The 24,384-nt window shown below is 41.8% G+C and overlaps 1 protein-coding gene across 20 annotated transcripts in view; it reads right to left on the reverse strand.

The window, feature by feature from the left end:
* Positions 1–1,618: 1,618 nt before the first annotated feature.
* Positions 1,619–24,384, reverse strand: part of CaMKII (Calcium/calmodulin-dependent protein kinase II) — a 255,507-nt gene continuing 232,741 nt past the window's right edge. For 15 of the 20 annotated variants that reach the window (XM_065438252.1, XM_065438257.1, XM_065438263.1 and 12 more), the window contains 3 exons: positions 15,354–15,448; positions 8,574–8,688; positions 1,619–6,014 (listed from right to left, as the gene is read on the reverse strand). In XM_065438252.1, coding sequence (XP_065294324.1) covers positions 5,882–6,014; positions 8,574–8,688; positions 15,354–15,448 — 343 coding nt within the window. In that variant the 3' untranslated portion in view covers positions 1,619–5,881. The remainder of the gene's footprint in view (positions 6,015–8,573; positions 8,689–15,353; positions 15,449–24,384) is intronic. The other 5 variants (XM_065438256.1, XM_065438265.1, XM_065438274.1 and 2 more) reach the window with 3 other exon arrangements.

Genomic DNA, 24,384 nt, shown 5'->3' on the forward strand with positions numbered 1-24,384 from the left:
AGCGACGGTATGCAAGCAACATTACCTTGGTTCTGTCCAGCTATACGTAGCATGTGCATATTTTTAAAGTTTGCCTCAAGTGAAACACCCTGCAATTTATGCAGCCGAACAGTTCAGCTTACCTCACATTTGGTGATGAAGTTCAAGACTGAGCATAAAATTACGAGTTATCAGCAAGGTTTAATATCCCTTTTAGCTAAAGTAGAAACATTAAATATAGGAGCCGTTATAAATAATCTTACAAATTTGGCTATTTTTCTGTTGGATTACTTATAGCTGTGAACTTTGTTGCTCAGTAACATCTAGCAACAAAGGCAATCTCTATGCCAATACATGTACACCCACTCTTTGTAACCATACCATCAATTCCATGGAGCAATCAGCTATACAAACGTGTTCCACACATTAATACATTTAAGCCTTGATATAACGAACTTCAATATAACGAAGTATTTATCTTTTCATAACCTCGTGTCTATAGATCACGTATATAGAACCTCAACATAAGATAGTGAGTTTGTATGCATTTCAATATAACGAAATTTTGCTTCCGCCGCAAAGGAATGCCGAGACAAATGGAAACTTCCGCGGACGCCGATGGTCAAATGATTAAACAAGCGTCTGCTTGCAAAGGCACCTCTCAAATCGCGCGCGGCGCGACAGGAGCGACCTTAGCAGTGGAGCCGCATCATGTTCCGTAAAAGTCCAAGTGCGATAAGATCCCATTCCGGCCCGCGCACTTGGTGCTTTAGGTGCGAGTGAAAATGTGCAAGGGTGAGACAAGATGGTGGCTTTACGAGTGCCGCCTTCCCGCGCGAGCAAAGGGAAAGAGGGGGAGGAACGGGATCAAGCACGCGGGGGGAAGGGAGGGGGAGTAGGTTGGCGCTTCGCGATTTCTGGCGCGCGTGTCAGCCGTCGCCGAGCATGGTTGTAAGCGCGGCTGAGCGCATACGCAGCCACGTACCCTGCTTTATAAGTAATCTGCTGGTGTGCTAAGAGTGGGCGTGCCGAGACAACGCGACACCATGTTAGCTGTCTTCCCGCGCGTTTAGTATTGCAGGTCTCGTTATCTAGTTTCAGTGAATTGTTGAAGCGAGAGGCAGACAAGCATTCGCTCCCCGATGCCGGCTCTTTTCAGCATAGCGCCGTCCCAGCCCGGGCGACGACATCAGCTGCGGGGACGAAGTGCACGCGAAAGCATGGCTGGCTCCACTTAATTCACTTCACGGATGTGAAGATATTGTCGACGCGGCATGAAACCGTATCATTCATCGCTGACTCCCAAATTTATCGAAATAAATTTTCTCCTATAAATTCGTTTTTCGATTGCTGGACAATTCAGAAAGTTCTGCGGCTCCTTTCCTTGGAAGAAAAATCGATCAGCGACTGTACTTTGCATAAAAGGTGAAATTTCAATACAACGAAATTTCGATATAACGAAGCAAACTGTCGATTTTACCTACTTCGTTATATCGAGGTTTAACTGTACTTACCATTCAGGTCATGTGATAGCAGCACTGTCTTGCAAATATGGCTGAGTGTGCTACTCTACAACAATATCGTTGTGTGCAGTGTGTGTGTTTCCAAACACATCAATGTCCAATTACAAACTGCTACGGCCAAGATTGAAGAACCAATTTTTATTGTTAAAAGATGGAGATTGTAGGGGAGGTGGTGACACACTGCAATATATATATATCTAGGAAGAAAAGGGACATAGGGGAGGAGCAAAAATAAGCTCCGTCAAGGAGAGTTCACACTGCAGTTAATTCTAGGCTGAATATATTAAAATACAAAATGATACATGTACATGGAACGCGAGTGGAACCTCGTTCAAACAACCAGACTGCAAGCATGTTTCATTTGCACAACTTTACGTAGAATATAGACGCACTCTTTGACACATTAAAGAATGCCCAACGAGCACTCCTCATAAATTTACGGTTTAGTTTATAATGCGGGAGATGCACTTTAGAGAATGAAGTTACTTGAATAGGAATCTAGCTCTCTTTTGCGCTGTTGTCTATAGAGATTTACAAAAGCTTACACTCACTATAAGCCTGAACAGTCCACTGAAGTCTATACTCAGACATTCATTTGTGAAACATGCTCAAATTACAACCAAGTGATGGAGCATCATTCAGCTGTTACAGAGTTACCTTTCAACGACTGGAACAGCAGAGGCTTGAAAATAGCATCAACAGGCCACATAAAGAGAGGTGCACTAATGCACAGAGCATAGTAGGTTTTGCATTCTTCACTTGTGCACCTCCCTTTGTGCCAGTTCTCAGGTTATTCACACTTGAGGAACTAGGCAGCACAAGATGCTCAAACTTCAATCTATAGTCACATTGAAGCTCGTACCTGTCTACCTACTAAGTTCTAATTGTTGACCACATGCCAGATGTCGAAAGTGTCTTGAGGCAAGCGGTAAGAAGCTGTTGCTGCTGCTTATAAAACATTGAAAAAAATCATTCACCGAGTCATGTGTTAATGCAAATCACCTAAAGGCCAAGTGTGCTTGTCTTCAAAGACATGAAGAGGAATAAATATGTACCACAACCTTCTATTTAACGAATATGCAAGATGTAATGCATATTATGCATGTTTGCACTGTTACATAAATTTAAAGGCAGTTGCACAAGGCTGTGCATAAAGTGGCCTAGATGGAGCTGCTGCCTGTGTAAAGTTAGCAGTATATTTTTAATTGAAAGCTCTTGTCCACCTCCTCAACGCAGCTACAAGTCACTCCATTCTTCTAGAAAATGTTTAGCACTGTACACCCGCCATACTACAGAAGAGAGGGCATATTTATAGAAATGCACTCTACTTTTCCATGCAAACTAATTCACATAATTTCTTCAGACAGTCTCGCAAAGCTGCTTGTGCCCTCAAGCTAAAAAGATGTGTTAAATCTAGCAGAGGTATTGAACAGTGCCTGGGACAAAGATTGCACTCTTGGCTCTTTGCTATCAAGGCAGAACTGCAGCTGTCAGTTAACTGTTATCCAACTGTCCAAGTAAATTTTTGTTGTGCCATAAGAATCGAACATTTTTTCCCCCATCTAAGTTAAATGCTAGCAGATGTGATTTACAGTTCCAAATTATATACTATACCTTTTCAACATTAACAAGCACATACAACAAACATGAGTATGGAAATAGATGTTGTGAATCTTGATTTAGCAAACTGTGATATCCAGAACAAGTTTAAGTGGGACAAAAGGTCTTGCGCTGTGGTTGAATGGGTTTTGGTTTACCAGAACATTGCAAGCAACCATCCTCCTCAATGTCACCATAGAGTATGTGAACTACATGCACGGGTTGACATAGCTTTGTAAAACACGACTGCAGGCAGAGGAACAAAAGGCATGTGCATGTGACACAGTCAGTGTTCTTTGAATTAAAGGCATGCTGAACATATCCAGCTTTAAAATATAAACTTAGCATGAGCTTGTACTAAACACACAAAGAAAAGAAAGCTTAAAATAATCCTTTAAAATGTAAAAATGAAATAAAATGCTTTTATTATTCATAAGCAATAGAGGGAACTATAGGTACATCTAAATGATGAATTTTAGCTTGTCAAACAACTAATTTGGATGTGTAAAGGCACCCAAGAAAAAAAGTGCTGCATGGCCAATGTTCCTTTAACATATCAGTCTGCTCAAATGGGGTTTTTGGAAAACTGTTCACAAGCATGAAGCTCTTGTTCCTGATTAATGCATAACATTTACTAATAAAGTTTGCATTTTAAACATAATGAAGAAAAAAAGAGTGCACCAAGGAATGAAAACAAATTTGTTAGGATAGTGTATAATCTTTAATTTATAAATATCAGGCTCAATATAAAGAACTCTTCATGGCTGCACATTTCTCTTGTTTCCATGAGGTATGTGCACCATAACAAAAACTTGTTATAAAACTTTATCAACAAAAACAAGCACAAACAAAGTAAAGACATGCAAATACCAGTTTCAAGAAAAGAATGCACATTTTCGATACAAGGAGGAAAGCCGACTGCACTGTGATACAGAAGAATGTGGGAGGTGCAGGAAAGCACACAACTGTGCATGTCTCAGAGCCCAACATCACATCACAAATGCAAAACGAGGTTGGGAGAGCCCATGGAGAAAGCGTATCCGAGCGAACAGCACCAGAGACGGGGGAGGGGGGTCAGATGCTCTCTTTGTCCTCTTTGACAAGAGCGAAAGAAGCCAAACAGGTATCACAGTGCACAATACATGCACAAAGACGCACGAGATTGAAACTTTTTTTTTTTTCTTGAAGGGCTGCACTAGTGCACCTTGCAGCATGCGGCACCTAAAGCTCACTCTAAGTGCTGCAGCTACAGCCCTTGGCCACACACAGAGATGTGGCCTCTGGCTATAGACATGACAAGAGGTAGCTCAGTCCCCTTCTCTGTCTCAGCCTCACCACTGATACTACACTCCTGTGGCAAAGGCAATGACAACAAAATGCTTGGTATTCTGGCCACAGTCACCAGAACCTTGCAACAAAAAAAGTCTGGCACATGCAGTCATCACAAACATGCCTGCAACTGTGGATGCAAGATCCCTTGTGCCACAAGAGCGAGAAAGGAACAACAACAACAACAACAAAAGAATGATTCTGCCATGTTCATCACAGCACATGCTGCATTTTTCTCTGCTTCAGAGACATGTTTATGATGCTTGCAGAAAAAGTGTTTTGCTGTGTGCAGAAGAAAAGCTGTGAGGTGCAACTACCCTCAATGTAAGCCTTACATTTTCTATAATGCCAGTGCAACCACAGCTATTAAGATATGCACCTAAAACACTGCACTATGCAAGCACAGCTTTCATGCGACAGGTTTAGGTGCCTGTGATGCAAGGTGTCTTCACGTACTGAACTTTCTTTCCATTAACACAACAGGATACACAGCCCAAAAGGAAAGCCTCTCTCTCTGGAAAGAACATTCTCTGCTTTCACTTCATTGAGTGTGTAACCATTAAAAAAAAGAAAAGAAGTTTACAGATCAGCTAACTACATAGTGAGTGTAGTATAGGAAAGGCAATTCATGACTGAGTACATGTCTTTAGGCATACGGGAGCAACAAGTGCAATGGATAAAACACTCCAGCTGAAATGGAAATGTGGTACATTGACCTTCAGTTGCCAAAAGGGTAATTGAGGTCAAGCCTTAAGATTGGGCGCATCCATGTCCATGACAGCTCTTGGACACCTCTATTAAAGGGTCAAACCTGTAGAAGTAATAGTTCACGCACAGTGCTTTGAATAAGAACAGAAATCTGGCATGACAGAAAAAAAAAAGAAAGAATGTAACAATGGGCCTGAGAGGAAGCAGTTTACACTCACACTAGGAGAATAAAACAAAAGGTTCAGCTGCAGTGGAGAGCTGAGGCCAGCCCAGCAACTTTCAAGAGGGCAACATTTTAGCCCATTTATACATGGCCCTAGCTAAGGTGATAGTGCAAAGGCTCTAAAGTGTGCAAGAACCTCCCACATCTGGCTATAGTGCAGGCAGGCTGCCAGCCCGCAGCTGCTACGTTCACCAGTAGATGGACCCAGGGAAAACAACTGCCTGTGAAGCCCAATGCAGAGTCTACCTCAACAACCTGACTCACTCCATAGTACACAGACTGCACCACTGGCTGTGTTTAAGCTTCAGCACCCAGCACTGCTGCTGATAGGACCAGACCACAGACATGAACTGGAGGCGGGTGTCTCTTGGTGTGGGCTGTCAGAACTGTGGCGCGGGCGAGTATGACAACTTGCAGAGGTACAAAAAAAAGGGGAGAAAAAAGAAAAGAAAAAAAAAACGGAGGTGGGGGAAGGACGTGAGTGGAACCAGAAGAAGCCAAAGTTCTAGCAGGGTCCTGGCTACTTGGCCGCAGGGTCAGGGTGCATGCCAGCAGAGTTTCCCGAGCGGTGGAAGTGGATGTTCTGCCACTTGGTGTCCTTTCGGTGCCAAACACGAGTCTCCTCTGTCTGTCGTGTACGTGGAATGCCCGCCCTGCAACAGGGACGCACCCTTTAACTTGCATTTCAGGTGACACATTCGGTTAGGAAGCTATGAAAATGAGTGACACTGTATTTTATAGTCTGCATGTCCTGCATAATAAACACAAACATCCGAGCATACCAGTTCAGCAAAGTGCATCTTATGTCCATGCCAAAAAGCAGTGTATAAGCACAGCTGAGAAACCTTGTGCAAGCTTAGTGAAGTAATGAATTTACTAATTAGACTAGCTAGTTCAAAATGCGCATGACTCTTGAATTCTGTTGGATAAATATCTCGGCACTGTGCACACTGTGTTACACACCTATGTAACACCATTTACCAAGTGATGAAGTTTAGTGTCCCAAAGCAACACATGAGTTATGAGAGATGCATAATACATAGGGAGCTCTGAACTAATTCTGGCCACCTGAGGCTCTTTAATGTGCATCCAAAACATGGTACACGAAGTGATCTTACAGTGAAGCTGTTAGAACCTCGCTGTGTTTCTCACTGCAGCGGCAGCTTCGCCGAGCCGGGGGAGAGAGTGAAAGCAGAGTATAAAAATAGCATCGTGCAGCATAGCAATGCAGCGAGGTTGGGTGGAGCCTAGCGGGAGAGAAGGTGTGGCGCCCACGCGAACGAGGAACGCCGCCCGGATGCATGCCCTCTCCTGTGGCATGGGAGGCAGGGGAGTCAGGCGAGGGACAAGGGGCGTTCTTCCCTGGCGGCTGCTAGGGTGCCTGAATGTCCTCCTCGCCCGCCGCTCTGTAGAGAATGGAGACAACCGCAGCATCTACTACAGTGGGCAGGCGAATCGCGGACGCCGTAGTTGAAGCCTTTGGCGGATGCTGTAGGAATGTGTTGCTGGCGCTTGTGTCTCTTGTGTGCGATTTGACACTACTTTACTGGCCTTCCCCCACCGCTCCACTGGTCTCTGGTGTTTGCGATAGCAGAGCCACGCATAATTTTTTCAATTCGACCCCTATTGAAATGGTCATGGCAAATTGAAATCGAATCTGCGACCTTGTGCTCAGTGCAAAGCACCACAGTAGTAGTGGTCTATTGTATTAAAAACAAAAGGATGAAGGCAATGAAGGGCCGCAGGCATCCTAACTATGTAGCTCACTTCCAAGTGGACACCTGATCTGCCCTGTGGCTGCGGGAAAGATACAGGCTAAGAGAAAAGATAGGCGGGGGTTACAATAAAATAGACCTAAGAAAATACACCTAGCCACCATGGTAGGTTTGATGCCTCTGTACTTAGCACAGGAATCAGCAGCAACATGGCAGTCCAAAAAAGTTAAAAGCAGTTTGAGATTGAACGTGTAGGAGCATGCACAACCTAAAAGACATGGTGAACTGCTTTTCAAGAGTGGTGACGTTGATAAGTGCCTTCATTTAAACTAATATGAACTCGACCTTATGGTGCTTGTAGCCTCGTTGAACTACGATGCCATAGATTGAGGTGTATGGGCTGATGAAGCATGCCCAATTTCTTCAAAACAAATGGTGCACTTACAGAGTGTTCGAGATACTGTTCCTCTTCCGCTGTCAGTTAAAGAGTCATGTGAAACTGAGAATTCAGCAAAAGTGTTTGGTATTTATACAGTTGTACCAGTCACTACACAGGTTATGAAGTCACATCATTGGCTGATATTATCCGAGGTTGGTTAAAAGAGGTTTTTTTTTTTTTCATAGCGAATGACGTGACTAATTGCACATATTTTAAGCCCACACGCATGATTTCATTGCCCTGCGGACAGTGAGCCAGTGCCTTGCAGTGCCCTGACAGCTAGGATATATAGTAGGTTCCCTTACAGATGGGTTGGCCTATCTATAGTTCCACTCATATAAAAACAATTCGCAATGGTGATAGTGTGGTGCTATTAACAAGTAACATGCCACCAAGAGCACACTTTCTTTTGTCTAATAATAATAATAATATTTGGGGTTTTACGTGCCAAAACAACTTTCTGTATATGAGGCACGCCGTAGTGGAGGACTCCGGAAATTTTGACCACCTGGGGTTCTTTAATGTGCACCTAAATCTAAGCACACGGGTGTTTTCGCATTTCGCCCCCATCGAAATGCGGCCGCCGTGGCCGGGATTCGATCCTGCGACCTTGTGCTCAGCAGCCCAACACCATAGCCACTGAGCAACCACGGCGGGTTTTTTTTTTTTTTTTTTTTTTTGTCTGTCACCAGCAACAGTCATATGTATCGGGGCCCAATCATGGACTGCTCTGCTGCTACACCACATATGACACCATGCATATGACTTTGGTGGCACAAATTCAAGGATTTATCTGTTTAGTTGCATTGTTCTTGGCAGCTATTGACCATCTTTTGCGTTGTAAACAGAGCTTAGAGAGGGCAAGCTATTTCAGTGCATAAAGTTACATTAGAGTCTCTTCAATGTTAATGCTCAGCACTTCTATTTTTTTTTAATCAGAATTTATTATTAAAAGTTCGGTCATATTACAGGCATTTAGTGTACAGAAGGAGGTCATAAGACTGTATTGGGACCTCCTGAACTCTAATTTTATATTGAGAATGACTGCAAGGGCACACCTGTCGATGTACTGCATCAGACGAATGTAAGCAATGCAGGCAGCATCATCTCCTAGTAGATGCACAGTAGGGTTTATTATCGTTGTGTTCTGCGACTTGTAGCTCTTTCCTGCACCTGGAAGACAAAATGCAAAATTAGTTGCTCAATGCTAGCAAATCATTTTGAACCTATATGCAGAAATTTACTTCCCCACCACAATATTCTTTGGTTGATAGTTATTTCAGCTAAAGTGCAAATTTTGTACAGAGTATGTAACTGGGCTTCTATTCACAGTGCCATGCTCTCTACAAGTCTAAGAAACTGTGCTTTAAACAAACACCTCCAAATTCAATCTTTAAAATATTGTAAATAAAGCTACTAATTGTCTGATACCAAAGGAAGTGAGAAATGTGTTGACAAAAATTAATAGCAAGAAAAAATCCCATTTGAGACATTTAGCATGATGGCCAAACACTATGCAAGCTGAAAAAAGATTAAGAGAGCACACAACAGCACAAAGAAAAAACAAATATGCCTTCATAGATGTAAGTCTCACCCAGATTGTTGAATTCCAGGAATTGGTGAAGCAATATGCAAAGCACAGGAGAGAGTCAATCAGCAAGATGATTTTCTACTCAGCACCCAGCTTCACACTGATGAGGCATATCAAAATTTTTGGTAACTCTCTAGACAATTCCTGTAATTTTCTGTCTAATTGGATTATTAGAGTTGACAGAAAGCTTCAAAACAAAGGAACAGAAAAGGCACAGTCAGTGTATGTTGTGTAAAATAATAAAATAAGCCATTCCTGCTTTAGTTACAGACTACACACACAGTTATTCACTGCTATGCTTGCGACAAAAAGAAAAAAAAATCATATTAAGCTGAATGTTTGGTACTGCACAAGCATGCAAAGCGAGTTACACAAAACAAGATACTATGTGTTAATATTATTCAGGTATTTTTTTTTTTTGCAGAACATGTATTCTTGAAGTAATTTTTCCCAGAACAGTCCCTGCGCAAGGTAGCAAGTGTCACCGCCATACCTCATCACATACTGTTGCCATTCCTGCTCATAAGTGCATTAACCCAATCACTGCAGTGTACGGCACCCGCTCCTATACCCTCCATAACGCCCACCTTTATGTAAATCCCAATTCAACTTCTAAATTTCACCTAAAAGAAATGCTGTGCAGCAATACATATAAATACATTTTTACAACACAAGCCCTGAACAAAGAATATTGTTACGGTGCATTTGGACAGGATCATGCCCACAAGAGGGACACAAAGAGGAAGTGGTAAACTGCCTCCTGGAGCTGTGACATTTGTACCAGCCTGTGCAATTACCGATAACTTCCCCCTTGTAAATAGCTGCACATACATTTATGCATCGGGCTTCCTCTTCGAAACAATATGTTCAAGCTGATGATTTACTAGCTTTAGTTTTGGTACTGTTGCAGTACCTAATGATTTGCTGGCTCTGGTAGCAAACTAGGGCTCAATTATGAGCTAAAACCTATTTGGGGCTTGTAAGCAACAGTAAATGTGGTGGCCAAATAGCCATTTCTTTCTGAAAAATAAGGATTTTGTGTTATGAAATAGTCATCTGAACAATACAAAATAAGTGCAGAGACAGCAGACTCGTTAAATTTAACATTACTGCTAAGATTAACCACCAACTATGCACAATGCAGATGCTGCGTACAAAAATCTGCAAAACATTAAGGGCATGGCATCAGCAAATTTGGTGGGTGCCCAAAAGTTAAAAGAGTACATATAAAACTTGATTGGATAAGCTTTTTCATTCTGAGAGTGAATGAATATCTTATCATGTGTTTTACCACTTGCATATCAAACAAAATGCTCGCCACGTATAATACCGTATTTACTCGCACAATGACCCCACTTTTTTGCCAAAAAAAAATTGATGCAAATTCGGGGATGCGATCAACGTGCGTTTTTCTTGCGAAAAGAAAGACCTTTTTTTTTTCATCCTGCATTTGCTGCAGGATGACAACAGGTTAATAAACAGGCGGCTGCCACTGTAACAGTGTGGGACACCAAAATTAAAATGGCGGCTGGCGGAACAAGCCGAACGTCATGCCGAACGCAATTTTTTTTTTCTTCTTGTGAGTACATTACACGCATTGAAACAGTTTCTTCCATATCAGTAATGAAGAATATCGTTAATATTGGCGCAAGTCTGTGGCAGTAACGTAGCCATGTCCACTTTGAGGGGACAGAAGAAGAGATGGGCTCGCTTGGCTGACAGTGACACAGAAACACATGGCGGGCATGCTGCAAAAACCGCGGCATTTGTCTTCACTACTATCCTAATACAGCATGTTTCTGCTAAGGGTGGGCAAATATCTTAGCTATGTTACAAGCGTCGGCGTATGAATAGAGTACACTTGTAGCGTTTCAGTGTAAATGTGGCTACGAGAGGAAGAGAAAGGCGCCTTTTTTGTTCTTGTTGGCCACAACCATTACAAAGCCTACAAATAATAAAGCCAACGCAAGTTTGGTTGTAGCTTTTTGTTTTTTGTTTTTCATGGAAATGCGGAAAGTGCTGAAAAGAATGAAATGGGGTATCTGCTTAAGAATGTTTGGAGCGTGCAGACTGCTTGGTATGTCTTGGAAGAGTCGTTCACATAGCATTCGACAGCTTTCGACAAATGATAAGCATGATCTTCATTAACTAGACTTGGCACATGACATATCGCTGCGGCAAGTTCGGGGTGCGATCATTACATGGGAAAGAAAAAAAATCCCAATTTGATGACAAAATTCAGGGGTGCGATCATTATGCGAGTGCAATCGTTATATGCAAGTAGATACGGTAACCAAACTAGTTAGCTGTGTCTGCCTGAGACAAATTTTCTGAGGGGCTTCTAACCAGACAAGGCTTTCTTTATTATTTAACTGAACTCCTTGCCAGTTTGTTAGCTTTCGCGATACCATACTTCTCCAGCGAATCCATCATGCGTGTTAAAATTGGTTTGGTCAAGGATCACATTACGCTGATTGACCCACAGCTGTACTATCTAGAATCATTATCTGGAAGAAGGGGTTATCTTTGCTAAAATGTTCAGAAAGCACAGGTCCTCCAGTTCATAGATCAATTATCCATTGCTGTTTTGCTTGGAGGTTCAATAAAGCTTACTCCTGGGTGAATTGGTTATGGTCAATGTTAGCACTAATACAACACATTAAACATAGAGGAAAACAGAATGGGTGCAAGTCCTGTGCTGTTTCATGCATTGTCTTTCAGCACCACTATGTTACTACCAATGCGGAAGGTCTTCACAGAGCGATCCATCTTGTGTGTTATGCCAATTCAATGTCTCAATCAGACAGAATCTCACACTATGTGAGGGGGCGCTCAAGAATAACTGGGATGTTTTTCTCTTGCAAAGAAGCTCTTTAAAGGAGCCCTGAATCACCCCTTGGGCTTGATGAAAGAACAGTCTGCGGATAGCATATGCTGCTGTGAACATCTCAGCCTAATTTTGCAGTCATCCGCAGCCTGTGGATCTCAAGTGGTGTACAAAGTGAACTTTGTCTCGAACACTCTCTTTTCAACAGAAGCCTGCTTCTCACTCTTTTCTGGATGCTTTATTTCATAATATAGCAGATTCCTATATATGGCTGCTATTGGCCAATAGTTGACATCAATCAAGAAGGGCTTTTGGATCAGTGCGTTTCTTCCTACTGTTACTGTGTATATTATTGACACAGTTTAATAAACAGGCAGAAGTAAGCGAAAATCTGCTCACACTCGGCCATGGCTGCCCACGCAGGAATTAAACTTTGGCCATCCTGCTTATCGATCTCGTAGCTGTCGGGTCTCGCTAATTTCGACTAGTTTTGAACACACACCTAGCCTAGAAACATGCGAAACTTAAGGTCAGACCACACGCACGCTTGCCAGTGCATGCTCACTCCTGGCTACTCCTGGTTAGACGTCTTGTCAGACTTCGCTTAGTAATGATCAAGCTATTGATAGCGCTTCAAAATGCACAAGTTGCATGTGGCTGTTATCCGTAGGTCAAGCTGGTGCAGGACAAAGCCGGTCCGCACCACATAGCACAGCCAGACAGGAGCATATGAGCATGAGCACACACTCTAGCCCTATCATGCACAAAGCAAATGCTGCAGTTGCATGTAGCTGCAGTCTGCTACGTAGTGTAGATATTGCGGCCACCACAGGGTGCCGCGATGAGTCCACTGGCTGTGCACACTGTGGCTTGCTGAGGGCAACCATGTTTGGCACGTCGTAGGTGCCGAAATCGGAAATAGTGGCATCTACGTGAACATTCAAAATTAAATTTGAAATGTGTGCCATGGTGATGGTTAGTAGGTGGAGCGCTGTGGGCACACTTCGCTCGGTCGCAGCCTTCACAATGCACATCATTGAAGAAGGAGCATAAGCACCGCAGACGCTATGTTTCATTGCCAATAACTTAGCTTCTGCTGAATGCATTGAAGAACGTTTTGCAGCAAAGCATTTCTGATGAAATAGTCTAATTTAACTTCAAATGCATTTTTCGACTTCAATAAAGAATTGTGCTGGGCCCCTTTAGTGGCTATTGAACACAACAGCAACTATCACAAGGTGAAGACCTTCCACATCAGTGCACCAAGCACTTTATCTCTAAGTAGAATTTTATTGCTTCTGATCTTGCATGTGAATATGTACACAATTGTTGTGCTGTATTTAATAATAGGCCCTTGTGAGCAGACAGGGATACAAAGTTGTGTTTTCTCATGTTGTATATGGCTTATTTTGCTTGTTTAATTTCTACATTTACCATTTCATAGATGTCTCAACGTCTTATATTCACTTCATGAAACTATTTCCAGTTTTCACACTGACGCAAGCTGACAGCAAATCGTTAATGAACTTCATAAATTTCATTTATAAAGGCTATAAATGATTTATAAACGTAGTAAAAACAGGTTTCACCCTCATTTTGTTTCTGCAATGCACCAAAATTATGTGGTCTCAAGTGAAACCGTGTTTCCTAGTTAATATGTATCTTGCAATGTCACAGGAATGAATCCACCAAAGTAATGCTAAATGTGCAGTGCTGATGTGCTGCCAAGTCTACATTGTATGTCAATGAGTTTGCATTAAACTTCTTTTCAGCATTTATTGGCTTTTTTTATAATTTATATACCTCCTCTCCTTACAACTTGTTGGTCAATTTATAATATTTATGAGTAATTTTTCTTTTCCGTTTGCTAGTTACAAAAGCTACAAATGTTATTTTTTTTTTTTGCTATGCTTCATAATGTGCTCCACAATGCATGTATGCAGCCGAATATTACTTTAGGAGCTGACCACTCGTCTTATGTAGCAAAAATTTTCCATAGGAAGATTGCTATGCTGAACATGGAGTGACCAATACCACCACACCACAAGGTGTAAAAAGCATACAGGTAGAAATACATGTTCTGCACAAGGCTTAGCGTGATGACCTGTGCACAATCCTATGTCAGAAAGCAGCTCAAGCTAACTACAATAAACTGCATACATGAAAGCCAAAACTACAGCAGATTGAAAGTGCAACAAGTTTGTAGCTTGCACAGCCCTGCTAAGTAGTCTAAGCTCCAACCTTAGGTGTATCATAACATGTAGACTAGCCAGGCAACCCATCATCTGATGTACTGAAGATGATGTAGGTTGTGGCAACCAACAACAGACTCTGATGCTTAAAGAAATTATGGTATACTGTGGAAAATATTTTAGAGATTAAAACTGAACACGTAAGGACATGAACGCATTTGTTGAAAACTACAAAGACAGAGAATTGCTATGAGCATACAAACACGTTTCTCTATATAAAATCAAGCCATCAGATTTATCAAACATACATACAAGGTGTCCTATGTAACTTGATCAACATGGCAGTTACTTTTTTGTTTGCGAAGATAAAACTACACAATGTTGAGAGTTATCTAGCACAAGCAAATATATATCCCAATTTTTTTTTTTTTTACAAACAGGGTTATTTTACCTATGTGCCAAGTGAAGTACACAGGCAGCTGCCTGAAGAGTTTTAAAGTTGTGCAGTTAAAAAAAAAACACAGTGCCAAATTAATGAAACAACAAAAATTATGGTGAACTATTTTACACCTTTGCAAAGTGATCAAAATTCTAAAGAAACATGACAGTCTTGTTGTTTACGAATTACATTAGTGACTGCATGAAAAGAAAGCAAACTGAGGGCCCTATTTTTATTAGTCATATCATAAGAAGCCAACAAACAAAGACACCATGGACAGTATAGGGGAAATTACATATATTTATTAACTGAATTAAAGAAATGATAAATTAATGAAAATGAAAGCGGATGAAAAAAACAACTGTTCGTAGGTGGGTGCTGCAAGTGCTACAAGATGTTTTGTAACATGTAAAGTGACCTACCACTGTAGCAACTATACCGTAGCAACTTGCTATTAGTATCAGTCACAACAATGGCAAAAGGGTGACACGAGCAACACTCGCTCTCTACTCAAGTGCCACATTTCGACACTGAGAGGAGACATGTACGCACAAACACACAAAAATAGCATGTCACAGATAAATTACAAAGCCCACTTACTACTGGTTGGAGCACTTTAAAGCAGGTTAGACACAGCAGAGGTCATCAAAGCAGATTGTGCTTATATTACAATGTAACTTGAGTCAAGCATGCAGTGCCACACATTAGAGTGCCTCCAGCTACAAAATCTCTACTTAAATTTCAGAGAGTGCCGCTTGCAAAAGCGAGAACAACAGAACCATGCAGTACCATTGTCGAAATAAAACTTGTGGAACTCCATCCCTTCCACTAAGTTACCTAGAGCTTCTGGTTCAAATGCAGTCAAGTGGGGGTCGCACAGCTTTCTGAAAAATAAATATGAAACACTATGTTAAAAGAGTGAAATAAACTGAAAAGCTTAATACCGTATTTACTCGCATAATGATCGCACTCGCGTAATGATCGCACCCCTAAAATTTGTCGTCAAAATTCGATTTTTTTTATTTCCCGCGTAATGATCGCACCCCGAACTTGCCGCAGCGATATGTCGTATGCTAAGTCTAGCGAATAATGATCGCGCTTACCACCTGTCGAATGCTACGCGAACGACTCTTCAAGACAAGCCAAGCGGCCTGCACGCACTAAACATTCTTAAGTAGATGCCTCATTTCATTACTTTCATCACTTTCCGCACTTCCATGACAAAATGAGGTACAACCAAACTTGCCTTTATTATGGGTTGGCTTTATAATGGCTGATGTCAACAAAAACAATAAAGGCGCATTTCGATTCTTTTCATCTGCTTTTGCACTCGTGAGCACGCAACAAATCGCGCGCGGCAATGATAGTAGCCACGTTTACTCTGATACGTTAAAAGTGTGCCCTATTCATACGCCGACGCTTGTAACACAGCTAAGATATTCGCCCACCCTTAGCGGAAAGTCGTGAAGACAGATGCCCCAGTTTCCGCAGCATGCCCGTCATGTGTTTCTGTCACTGGCAGCTAAGCGCGCCCACCTATTACTGTCCCCTCAAAGTGGACATGGCTACGTTATTGCCGCAAACTTGCCGATATTAACGATATTATTCATCACTAATACGGAAGAAACTGTTTCAATGCACGTAATGTACTCACGAGAAGAAAAAAAAAAAAATCGCGTTCGGCTCGCTCCGCTAGCCGCCATTTTTGTTTTGGTGTCCCGCACCCGCAATCTCGCATCCCGCAGCAAACGCGGACGAAAAAAAAAATTTTTTATTTCCCGGGAAATTTAACCCGCGTAATGATCGCACCCCTGAATTTGCTTCAATTTTTCTGACAAAAAAAGTGCGATCATTATGCGAGTAAATACGGTATGAAACTAATCTCATCCTATGTATATACGCAACCAGATAATATACTGTAAGTAAACACACACATACACATGTACACACATGTGCCTGCGCACACAGTATATATATGTATACGTCCAAGATGTGCTCACTAAAATTTAGGCAGCTTGCACATATCAAAGTAGGACTCAATGTAAAACCAATTGCTAATTTACAACTGCTTGATGTAAATCATTTGTATAACAGTCTTTAGTTGTACACTTTCTCCAATATAAGAAAAAGATAATGGTCCTCATGAGGAGGCATCTACCATCACAGTTATCAGGTGTCTGCTTCAATGTCGCTCAAGTCGGAACTAAATCAAATTATGAGGTTTAATTTCCCAAAGCAACTCACAGGTTATAAATCACGCAGATCCAATGCAATGCTGGAATCTAAATTATGCAAAGCTTGTCTGAGCCGGCAAGGGAGCAGCAGCAGCAGACGACATGAGCACAGCCTCGTCAGCTCTAGCTGTTAGCTGTGTGCGTCATGAGGACAAAGGTGTTGTCTGATGCTAGTTGAGGGAAAAATTGTGATGCAAGGTGTACGCACAGAATGGTACAACACATATTTAAATAAATTTAAGGCTTCACGCCCCTTGTGTAACTGTGGCACATCCATTCTGGGGAATTTGCCAAGAATGGCTAAAGTTGTCCGTTCGGGTATATACCCAGTGGTACATGCTGCTTATATACCAGGTGTTTCTTTTTATGCAGAACACTTCCTTTTAAAAGAAACTTCCATACCTTGGCCTGTGCCATTTTTACAGATAGGCTACATGGCTAGGTGGACATAAGCAGGAAGAGAAATTCCAGCGATACTTTGGCTAATTACCTAAAATGTGCTAATTAACTTTTTAGGGCTCATGGTAAAATTATGAAATCGAAGCCAACAAGTAGTGAAGTCACGTCTGCTTAGCAGAAATAGCGTCCCTTTCAAGGTATGCAGCCCTAACCCTTTCAGAGTCAATGACGTAAATATACGGTGCGACGAACAAGTTCAAAATGGTCGATGCCATATATTTACGGTGCCATCTGTACGTTTAAAAAGTGCGCCAATTTCCTAACTTTTTCTTTCCTGGCATGTGCTGCCACTATGTGGGAATACGCGAAATTTTTTTCTCGTGCCTCCCTCTCTCGGTTTTCATTGCATGGTTTGTTTTAGCGCAAGTTAGCTCCGGCACGTCTATATACTACCGCTTGCGCATAGGCGCGCGCGTGGCTGTGCAGCGGTTTGGGTTTTGTTCCGTGGATGGTTTCGGCATCTTGCGCTTGCAAGACTGATGGCTATCTCATTACTTATCGCTCAAAGGGCGACCGCCTGTTTTTCGTTCGTTTAGTGCTCACAGGGGTGCGCATGGGAAGAATGCTGCCGTGCATGCGTTTCCTTTTTTTTTTTTTTTTTGAGACTTACGAGAACTAATTGCCTCGGGTTGGCAATAAGATGAAGGTTAGTGGAAGTTTCTCACACGTTTTGCTTTTTTGAAGGGCACACACCCCATAGTTTTCTTGAATGCTCTCACCTACCAGTTCGATTACGCTATAGACGTAAATATTAGTGTAAGAGCAGGAACACTTGAGGCTTGCGAAATATTCTTGTGTGTGCATTTTCTAAGCCTTGAACTATGTGGATAACAATGCATCAAATTTTTAATTCTTATAAGTTTATTTCCTTTTTCTATTGTTGTTATTCATGAATAAAGAGCACATATATACCAACGCAAAATATTTTTCCGCACTTTATGGTCACCATAGAAAAATTTTAGTAAATTTTTTTTTTCCAAATAGGTCCCTCAGAAGAACTGGAATCTGCAATAAAGGAAAAAAATACATCCTGGGCGGTCGCATATGGCGAAAAAAAAAAAATCGACCCTGAAAGAGTTAAAATGTGCTATGAAATACAGTGGCAGTCTAGTCACCAGTTTCCAAAAGCATGCCTCACACAGTTTGGTACAGTCTTAACTGGAACAGCGAGGCAATTTTCTTAGCAGATTTTAGGGACGGATATCACAAAAGTGGTGATAGTCTTCAGATTTCTGCTGCGAGTGAATAACTAAAAAGGGAATAAGCACATTTTAGATATTTAGCAATATTATTGCTGAAATTTTTCTTCTTGCTAATGTGCACTTAGCCATGTAGCCTATTTGCAAGAATGGCAGAGGCAGAGATATGATAGTCGCTTTTGAAAGGAAGTGTTGCACATAAAAGAAACACCTGGTATATCCTCGAATATATGCATCAAAGAAACAATGATAAACAACAAACTGCGACGAAGAGGCAAAGAAAGTTTTGCTTTAATAGACGCTGTAGTTCTGGGGCTATGGATTAGTTTCAATCACCGAGAGGTTCTTTAGCATGCACTTAGATCTAAATACATGAGGGTTTAGCATTCTGTCTCCACCAGGCTCATACTCTGCATGTGATGTTATGGGTTGTGGTGTTCCTTCCTCTTTTTTTTTCAACTTCCTTTTCTCTTTCCTTTTTTTCTCTCTCCTCTTCAAGCAGATGGATGTGGTGTCCATCTTATGAGACAATTGTTAGCCCCCTCCTCTATTGTCTTTCTGTAGTGTTTATGTATGTTTTTAATAATAATAATAATAATAATAATAATAATAATAATAATAATAATAATAATAATAATGTAGCCACAACAGCAAGAAATTGAAACCAGGACCTTGCACTCAAGAGAAGAATGCCATAGCTATTGAGCCACTGAGAGGATGAAGTACACTAGTGAAGAGCTTTCAAACTACAGGCCCAAAACAAATCCAAATCTGCGTAACGGTAACAATTATTTTTCCTGTAGCACAGACCAGGCACTAAAAGTGAGACTACCTTTTCTGATGACCTAACCAAATAGCCATCAGCAAAATGTTACTGCTTCCAGCTCTCTGGTAGGCTGAGTGAGATCAGTTTTCAACACTACATTGTGAAACCACAGCCATATCTGATCTCTTTCATTAATGCAAGTGTACCATGTGCATTTCCAAAGGGCCGGCCAACTGTAAAAGTGCAATGCTTCCTACCCCCCCCCCCCCAACACACAAATTTAGAACAGAAATAATTCACACAAGAAAATCGCCAACATTCCTTCATAACACATGTGAGCACACTTCAACATGGGATGCAAGAATATGGTTAGAACAAAGAATACAATGTAGGCACCTTGCAGAGAGAAACTGTTTTCTGATTCATATATCAGCCCATAAATCAACTGTAACTGGCATGCAAGAGAACCAGCATGCAAATGTTCATAGTATGAGCATCAAGCAACAAAAATACAGAGTAATTCCCTTGCAATACTTACTTAACCCAAAAAAGCTAACAAATAATAACCTCCTATCATAAGATAACATCTAAACAGGTTGTAAACTGCCACCAAAGATTATTTATATGTTGTCATAAGCATTTCAATTTTTAGTGAGCAGCTTTTAGCTTAGGCGCCCGTTCCTGCAGTGAGCATTGGTGTCCCTCCTAATTGAGTGAACAAGCACAGCAAAGCATGAAAGAGTGAACACTGAATGCAATGGGGGATGAACGAGAGCGTGAAGAGAAACGTGGAGGAGGAGGGTGCAGTGGAACCATGAGGTAGAAAGCTAAGAAGGAGGAGAGTATGGAAGAAAAGAGTAGTGGTCGCGCAAGAAGGGCTCTGCTGTGCCCACCGTGGTTGCTCAGTGGCTATGGCATTGTGGCTGCTGAGCACGAGGTCACAGGATCGAATCCCGGTCATGGCGGCTGCATTTCGATGGAGGCAAAATGCGAAAATACCCGTGTACTTATATTTAGGTGAACGTTAAAGAACCCCAGGTGGTCCCACTTTGGAGTCCCATTTTTGGAACCCCATTTTTGGAGTGCCACATTACAGTGCGCCTCATAATCAGAAAGTGGTTTTGGCACGTAAAACCCCAGAATTTAGTAATAATTTAAGGGCCCTGCAGTGACGATGGCTACGAGAGATAGCACCAGAGTAGTGCGCATCGTCTATATGGAAACAATGTGCTGCATGAGCGTAGGCCTGCCTGCAGTGGCTGCTGTGAATTGCGCCCATGTGGCACCCACGCGCTGTCTCTTGCGATCTCCCAGTAACAAGGCAGTCATGCCACACTTCGCTCTGTATGCAACGTGCCGCGCGAGACAGATTGTTCGCACCAGCCAATATATCCTGAAATGAAACCACGTATTGAGCTGCGCTCAGATTTCACATTAGGGAGTATCATAAACATCAGTGCACTTTTATAATTCACACTTTTCCCCACCTCTCAAATTTGGATTTGGGCAGGGTGTAAAAGAGTGCACCTTTCATCACAGCTCAATGTTAGGACTATTGTAAAACTACAGAAGCCACATTAAAATTTATAGTGCACAAAATAAAAAAATAAAATAATTACTTTAGTAGCCAAGCAGCAATGAATTGACTGCATTCTTTACACAAAAGAAGTAAAAAATTGCGATGGGTTTTGTGACAGGCAAAATTGATAATTATGGACAAATTATTGTGAGTGCTTGGGGATCTGACCACAGTGGCAGCCTACATGAGCACCCATTCAGTTAGCGTGTTAGTGCATTACTTTGCATTATGTGCCATTTCAAGAGCAAACGCTCTTCTGAAAATGCTTTGATCGTTTTATTAATTCTTTTCTTTCCACTAGGAATGTGCTCATTTTCAGTGCTTTTATGTTTTATTTCAAGACAAATTAGCCACAATGTATACTGCGAGAGATTTAATTGTATTCTGATCATTGGTGTTTTAAATGGAAGCAGAAAAAAATTAATTATGGAGTTTAACGTGCCAAAACCACTTTCTGATTATGAGGCACGCTGTAGTGGAGGACTCCGGAAATTTCGACCACCTGGGGTTCTTTAACGTGCACCTAAATCTAATTACACGGGTGTTTTCGCATTTCGCCCCCATCGAAATGCGGCCGCCGCGGCCGGGATTCGATCCCACGACCTCGTGCTCAGCAGCCTAACACCATAGCCACTGAGCAACCATGGTGGGTTTAAATGGAAGCAGAAATAATTGCTCAGAGAGATTTTGATAATTCTTTTGTGAAACTTCAAAGAAACACCTCAAGAAGCATGAATGAAAGCAATAATTTGCTACTTTCAGTATGAGTGCAGGGAGTAAAATAAAATACTGAAATATACAAAATATGCACCTTTCTCGTAGTTCTGAACTTCTGTAAGTTAGACTACACAAAATATTGACCGACGATTACAATGCTTCCTAATGCGAAATTTGAGCGCAACTCTATACGTTTTTTCATATCACGCTATATATTGGCTGGTGCGGACAATCTGTCTCGTGTGGCACATTTCAAATGGAGCAGAGTGTGGTGCGACTGCCTCGCTAAGTGCGAGATCGCAAGGGGCAGCGCATGGGTAATGCGTGGTTGCAATTCACAGCCGCCGCCACAGGCAGCCCTCTGCTCATGCAGTGCTCTGTCTCCATACATGATATCGGTGGTGTCATTGGTGAACAGACGACACGTGCTACTCTGGCGCCATCTCGTAGCCATCGTCAAAACAGAGCCCGTCTTGTGCAGCACTAAGCTTTTCTTCCCGTGCTTTCCACCATACCCTACTCCTCCGCTTTCCTCCCCGTGCTCTTCGCTACAGTGAACTAGAAAGGGGCAGCGCAGTGCAGGGAGGCACCTACGCACAGGGTTACCTGACGCTGCAATCACTCACTCTTGCATGCGGTTGCCTGTTGCGTGGCTAGAAGCTGCTTTAATAGGTGGTGGTTTGCCTGCTTTGTATGAATGTCTGCTGCTTTTCAATTCGTGAACATTTTAGCTCGCATCAGTAACAACGAGTCCGGCTGATTCTGTGCAACATTATTCATTTGTGCGGGCATGTTTTTTTTCTTTTAAAGGGCCTCACCTAGCCAATGTGCATTGAAAGGTGTGCCAAAGAGAGAACGTGCGTACAATGTAACTGCCTAATTTAAACTTATTTTCATTGCTACGGGGACTAGATTTCCCTGAAGCAAAGCAAGCAGCATTTCATTTATTCTTGTGCCCGTTACAGTAATGCTGACACTGCAATTACTGTGGAAAACTATTCCAGATATCGATCTTTTACACCCTATACCGCCTCTTGTGTGCGTGTCTTCATACGCTGCAATACCTGTATAGTGAGCATTTAGTTACAGATTGCACAGGTCATGAGCTTGTGCCCCTTTTGTGAAATGCTGTAACTCTTTAAACTGGTTGCATGGTCACCATAAATACAGCAACTATAGCTGTCTTGCCATTTCCACAAAGCTGCCATTTGGCTTCTGGCATCATTGTTATGCTAGCACTCTTCTGCTCATTTGTGTTTACTCTGCAGGCGCGACATTATTTCTATAGCTGAATTTCAGCGACTTTTCCAGAATAAATTACTTTTGCGTATGTGACATACTTCCACGTTTTCAAGCACATTTTCTCAGCTGCTTTTCAATTCGTCAACATTTCAGTTTGCATCACCAGCCACAAGTCGGGCTGATTCTGTTCGATGTTGTTCATTTATGCAGTTTCTTGCTTTCTTCCGGGGTGTCCTTTAATGTGCCATTGAAAGGTGCTCCAAGGAGAGAACAAGTGTACTATGTCTCTGCTCAATTTATACTTATTTCGATTCTGCAGGGGCTAGCTACGTTTAATTCCCGTCACACAACCACACGATTGCGATTATATATAGTCAAATCTGCTCACTTGCGATCTTATAGACTGCCGCCTATGTGCCTTCAAGCTCTACAAGTTAAACAAACTCGATCCTGATTGCTGAACATGTTTGAGTGACCCTTTTAAATCATATTAAAGAAGTTCATCTGGATGGGACTCAATTGTAATCGAAAGTGCCCGTTCTCGAGAGCATGGCTATAGTTACAGCCGCGAGGACAGATGTGCTATAGTTATTTCAGAGACTGCTTTCGCATCTTTGGCAAAGAAAAGGCTAAGGCTCTAAAAAAATATTCAGCAGATTTGATGGCATGATCATTAGCCTTAGCTGTGAAAACAGGTAAACACCTATGGTGCAATGAGCATTTCTTTTTACTCATAGCAGCAAGAACCTGGTTCCTTTTTTTTTTACAGTGTTGTTTAGGCTCTCGAAGCAATGGTTGTCAGGTTAGAGAGCATACACAAGCCTCTTCATTCATGGTTATTGTGTTCAATCAGCATTTCTGTATAATCAGGCTGGTCTAGTCATGCACCTTGAACTGGCCCTGAAGCCTACATGTGTTTTGTACAGTACTTGTACACCAGCTAGTACAGTACTGTACAATAATTTACAGGGTTGCACAGTATTGTACCGTAATAAATAAGGGCATTTGCACAGGCGGTGCTCAAAAAGTGAGAGATTAGAGTGCTGGTAAAGTTTCTGCCGAATACTGGTCTGAAATCAACTGCATGCTCCTGTGTGAGTGAAAACTCCATACAACTGGAAGCATCCCTTGTAATAAGTTGTACATACGCTGTCAAAACGCTGATGGATAAAAGCAACCCACAATGGGGAAAAATGAAGTTGCACATGATATTAGTTGAACACAATCAAAATAATGTACACACCTGAGCATGTACCGATGTTGGAGCCATTGGTAAAACAGCGTAAATGTCATATTGAAAAATTAAGACAACCCAACTGAAGCTTCCGTGTCATCACTGCTGCTGTCATCTAAAAATTATGTTGCCAAGTTGACCAAATAACAAATTTTGCATTGTTTGATTGAGGAAGTGCTAGAAGCACTGGAGGCTAGTTTCAACGATACTTCCTGTCTAAGTTTCATTTTTCCAGACTCCCCAATGTGCCGAAACTTGTCAAATCTGACCAATAATTGAAGTGCAATAGTCATATGGTGCATGATGTTGCTTGTGAAAGAATTTCAACAGCAATGTTTAATGTGTCAAAAAATTGTCAAACTGATCGATTTCTTTGGGTTTGGTAAACAA

This window comes from Dermacentor albipictus, chromosome 1, assembly GCF_038994185.2.
Source record: "Dermacentor albipictus isolate Rhodes 1998 colony chromosome 1, USDA_Dalb.pri_finalv2, whole genome shotgun sequence".
Classification (NCBI taxonomy): domain Eukaryota; kingdom Metazoa; phylum Arthropoda; class Arachnida; order Ixodida; family Ixodidae; genus Dermacentor; species Dermacentor albipictus.